We start from the raw sequence: 4,446 nt of genomic DNA, 5'->3' as shown, positions 1-4,446 counted from the left end.
TGGCCATATCAAGCTTGATAGCCATCCCAGGTTGGTCTCCTTTATTCTGGTGGATTAAGGAGTGAAGGACTTCGTGCACCACAAGGATGTTATCTTGGATTTGCTTCCCAACCACGAAGGCAGATTGGTTCTCCCCAATCACTTTCGGCATCACCTTCTTAAGCCTATTAGTGAGAACCTTGGCAATAATCTTGTAGATGACGTTAGATAAAGCAATAGGCCTATATTGCATCATATTTTTTGGGCACTTCACCTTCGGAATAAGCACAACATTGGTGTGGTTGAGTTTACGCAGCAGGGAACCCGAGTGCCAGAATGCTTTAACAATCTTGACTACGTCCGACCCGACCGTGTCCTAGTGATCTTGGTAAAAACAGCCAGAGAAACCATCAGGACCCGGAGATCTAGTAGGAGGGATTTGAAAAGCAGCCTCCAAAATTTCACATTCGGAGACCATAGCAGTTAAACCTCGGTTGTCCTCTAGGGAGAGCCGACCCTCCATGCAACTCTGAACTTCCGCCACCAGATTAAGCTGACAGGATTGAAAAAGTTCAGTAAAATAATCAATAGCCGTATTACCAATACCTTCAGAACTTTCCTGCCAGATCCCCCGGGCGTCCTCTATTCCTCGGATCGTATTAAACCGGCGCCTTTTTAGCGTTTGAGCATGGAAAAATTTGGTGTTCTTATCACCCTCGCGTAGCCATTGATTCCTGGATTTAACTTTCCAGTAAGCCTCCTCCTTCTGATGAGCAGCAATGAGCTCCCTCTCTTTTTTTATAACATCCTTTGAGGCAAACTCATTAGTTTCGTAGGCCGCCCTTATCTCTTCTTTCAGATGCTGAATCAGTTTCAACGAGTTCCTTCCTCTTCCTTTGTACCAGGCTTTTAAACTTCTTCTAAGATATTTCAGTTTTTCACAAAAACGGTACGCATGTGAGCCATAAATCTGAACTCTCCAATCTTCCCCAACCAACTTACGACACTCTTCCGACTTGCTCCAACGCCCATCGAATGAAAATTTCTTTCCCTTCCAATTCGGACCTTTATCAGTCGAGAGAATCAAAAGGGCGTGATCCGATCCTTCCAATATCACATGCTTGATTATTGTGTTGGGGTACATTTCATACCAGCCTAAGGTCGCCAACCCACGGTCAAGGCGTTGCTGAATAGGCAGGGACTCTCTTTTATTTCTCCAGGTAAAGGGGTAACCTTCATAGCCCAGATCCATGAGTTCATCACGAGCCACAAAATCTCTAAAGTCACGTAGACTAGCAGCCGGTCTGTAATTCCCTCCCTCATTCTCTTCGTTACAAAGAATATCATTGAAATCTCCTAGGAGGAGGCAGCGGTCCCGATCTTGTCCAATACGCTTAGAAACTTCTTGCCATTGCTCCCTTCTCTTCTTATCATCCGTACTAGCATAAATAGCGAATAGCCTCCAGTTACAGTTCATCTTCTCATCCCACAATTTGAGTTCTACCAAAAAGTCCTCCGATTTCATTAACACCACAGAGGTTGCATCTCTCCAGAAAACACATAAGCCACCTCCAATGCCGCGAGGCTCAACAGCGAACCAGTGTTCCATACCCAGTCTCCTTTTCAGATGGGCAAAACTCCTACTTTTATTCTTAGTTTCCAGCAGAATAACCATGTCAGGGGTGTGAAGCCGGTTCTGCTCCAGCAGGTTGTCAACTGTCAGGTCACCCTTGATACCCTGACAGTTCCACGTGATTATCTTCATGGATGTGTGGGGGACCCCTTACGGCTGGTCTCCTCCGCCTCTTTAAAGAAACACCCCTTCCTCGGTCTGGTAGCTAGTGGCTCCTCTGTAGTAGTAGTCGATGAGAGCTCCATTTCCTGAATGTTTCGTTTTCTCCCTTTCTGTTCCATAGTTATTGCCTGAATGATAGGACCCAGTTGAAATGGGTCATCCTCCGTACTAATTCCATTCACACCAGCACCGTCTACACTCACCAGCCTACCCGCCTCCTCTCCGTTGTCTAGAATTCCATCACCAATTCCCTCCATAATGAATGGATCACTATTCAAGTCAAAACTCTGCCCTGTTGCAGTTGACACCCCGGTCAAGTTCCCATAGATCTCCTGTTCAAGGATTTCATGGAGAATAACGTTTTCAGCACCTTCCGCAATCACTCCTCCTGGTCCAATTAGTCCTGCATCGAAAGCTAATTCTCTAGCCTTTCTTGCATCCTCTTTCTCCTGACGTTGGTGACGAATTTTGTCAGCTAGGTTAAGTCTCTCTTTATTCAGTCTGCTTGGAGACCAGCGGGGTTTGTTTGGTAATATAGCAGTATCAGCCTCTTCCGCGAGAATCGTGTCCGTATAGTCACTCCCACTGAACGATCTCGAGGCCCCCAGTTGTGTGTGACTTCCCATACCCGAGGCTGTGGATGATCGGCCCGATCGTTTTCCTCCATCTTGTTCCTCACTACGATCATCTTTCCATCTTCCAGTATCCTTTCGTCCTCTACTAAACCCTCGAGGAGTCCTAGTACTGCCCCCCGCGCCTAATAATTTACCCCTCAGATCCGTAAGTGCATCCAATCCCTTAAACGCAAACCCCTCCCCCAACTCCTCAGAGGTTTCCCCTTCAATCATCCCTAGCTCCTGGGAGCCTTTGCACACACAAGTAGCATGTCCCAATAGACCACATATGAGGCAGTATTTAGGAAGCCCTTCGTATTTAAAATCAACCCACACTCTGCCTTCATCAGGGAAATTAACAAAAGTACCTCGCATAAGGGATTCACGTACATTGAAATGAATTTTTACTCGAAGAAATCTTCCAATGCAGTCTCTACTGCCGGATTTATCCACCGATTTAACCGTCCCGATTAGGCCTCCAATGGATTCCGCCACCGCTTGAGTCATGCTTAGAACATGAACATTATGAATCTGCACCCAGAACGTTCCTGAGGAGAGAGAAGCCCATCTGTTGAGACCACTGTTCGTCCGCTCCGCAACCATGACTAGATCATTTTTAAAGTGCCACGGTTGATCTGCATCTACCACTCGTTGAAGATCCCTTTGACCGGCAAATCTCGTTAGGAATCTCCGGTCACCAATGTCCCTGATAGAAACACCTTCCCTCCCCCGCCACAGAGACATGAAACAATCTATGAAAGCTTCCCCATTTACCTCTTTCGAGGTAAGGACTTCTGCAATCAGAGTGTATTGGAGTCCCACTAGAGCACCCTCTACATCTTTCCTCTGAATACATATTCCGCCAAGCTCTTTCTCGGACAGTTTCAGCTTTGCCCCAAACCGAGAGCCCAGATCCTCTAGGTCCTTCTTGGGTTTATCCTCGCCCATGATCGCACCTTCCCCTTCTTTCCCGGACGAGGCCAATCCCCCACCAGGAGTCCCGATCCCGAACACCAGAGACTAGGAGCACCCCCCAGAGCTAGACCCCACCAATACCCTGATAGCCCTAAATCCCGCCCGAAAATCCTAACAATCTCTTTCCCAAACGCCTGAGCTCTCCTCCCACCTGCTCACCGAACAAGGAACCCGAGATTCACCGACCACCACGAGAAGGAACAGAGCCGAAGCAGACGAACCCCCTCGATGTCTCCGCCGCTCCACCCACCTGCTCGCCGAACAAGGATACCAAGATTCACCGACCCAGCACCAAAAGGACCAGAGCCGAGGCAGACGAACCCCCTTGAGATCTCCGCCTACCCCCTGGAAACCCTAGATCCCGCCAAAGATCCCCGAAATTCACACTTCCAGACCTCCTGAACTCACCTCCCAACTACTCACCTAACAGGGGTACCAAGAATCCAGAATCACAGCCCCAACACGAGACGGGAGAGCCTGGACAGGCGAAACCCTTCCAGAGATCTAGACGGAACCCCTCCGGTGGTTAGACGAAACCCTCCTTTCGAGGAACTCCAACTCTTAGTATTGTATATTCATTGCTTAAAGAGGTACATTCATTCATGGAAATAAAAGCCAAAGTTAGTAGGTGAGAACCTTCAAGTTATCAAAAAGTAAATTTTACAATATCCATGATTTGTTGTCCAATGGTTTTGTTTTGTCTCATATGATATTAATACCTAATTTTTAGTGTGAAACGCAATAGCTCGTATTCGTCAATGCATGCACTGACTTATCAAACGCAAAACACACAACCCTAGCTAAGATCCTGTATTAGGATTTGGATTTTTCTTACGCATGCATACACTACATATGTAGTATAGTGATTTAAAATTAATACTCCGGCTTATCACTTGCAGCCATGTTTCCAATTCCTGCATTTCTTGTGTTTATATATTAAATTTCAAGGTCTGCTTTGGCTAGTCAGATTCCACTATGTCCGTTAAGAAAACATCAGCGTCAGAATAAAATTTAGTTGAGTGGTCTCCTATCAAATTTATGTAAATAATATTTTCTTATCAAAACTTATGCATTCTTATAATG

General features: G+C 46.4%; 1 protein-coding gene across 1 annotated transcript; it reads right to left on the bottom strand.

The window, feature by feature from the left end:
* Positions 1 to 355: 355 nt before the first annotated feature.
* On the bottom strand, positions 356 to 1,744 carry LOC103428861 (uncharacterized). Its single transcript, XM_008366991.2, has one exon. The coding sequence runs from the start codon at positions 1,742 to 1,744 to the stop codon at positions 356 to 358; it is 1,389 nt and encodes a 462-aa protein (XP_008365213.2).
* Positions 1,745 to 4,446: the final 2,702 nt, after the last annotated feature.

Source organism: Malus domestica, chromosome 16 (assembly GCF_042453785.1).
Source record: "Malus domestica chromosome 16, GDT2T_hap1".
In the NCBI taxonomy this organism is placed as follows: Eukaryota; Viridiplantae; Streptophyta; class Magnoliopsida; order Rosales; family Rosaceae; genus Malus; species Malus domestica.
This window is presented reverse-complemented; position numbering and strand designations above follow the sequence as displayed.

Excerpts from the sequence above, each read along its gene's own strand:
- LOC103428861 (XM_008366991.2), bottom strand. The coding sequence starts at position 1,744 with ATGAAGATAATCACGTGGAACTGTCAGGGTATCAAGGGTGACCTGACA.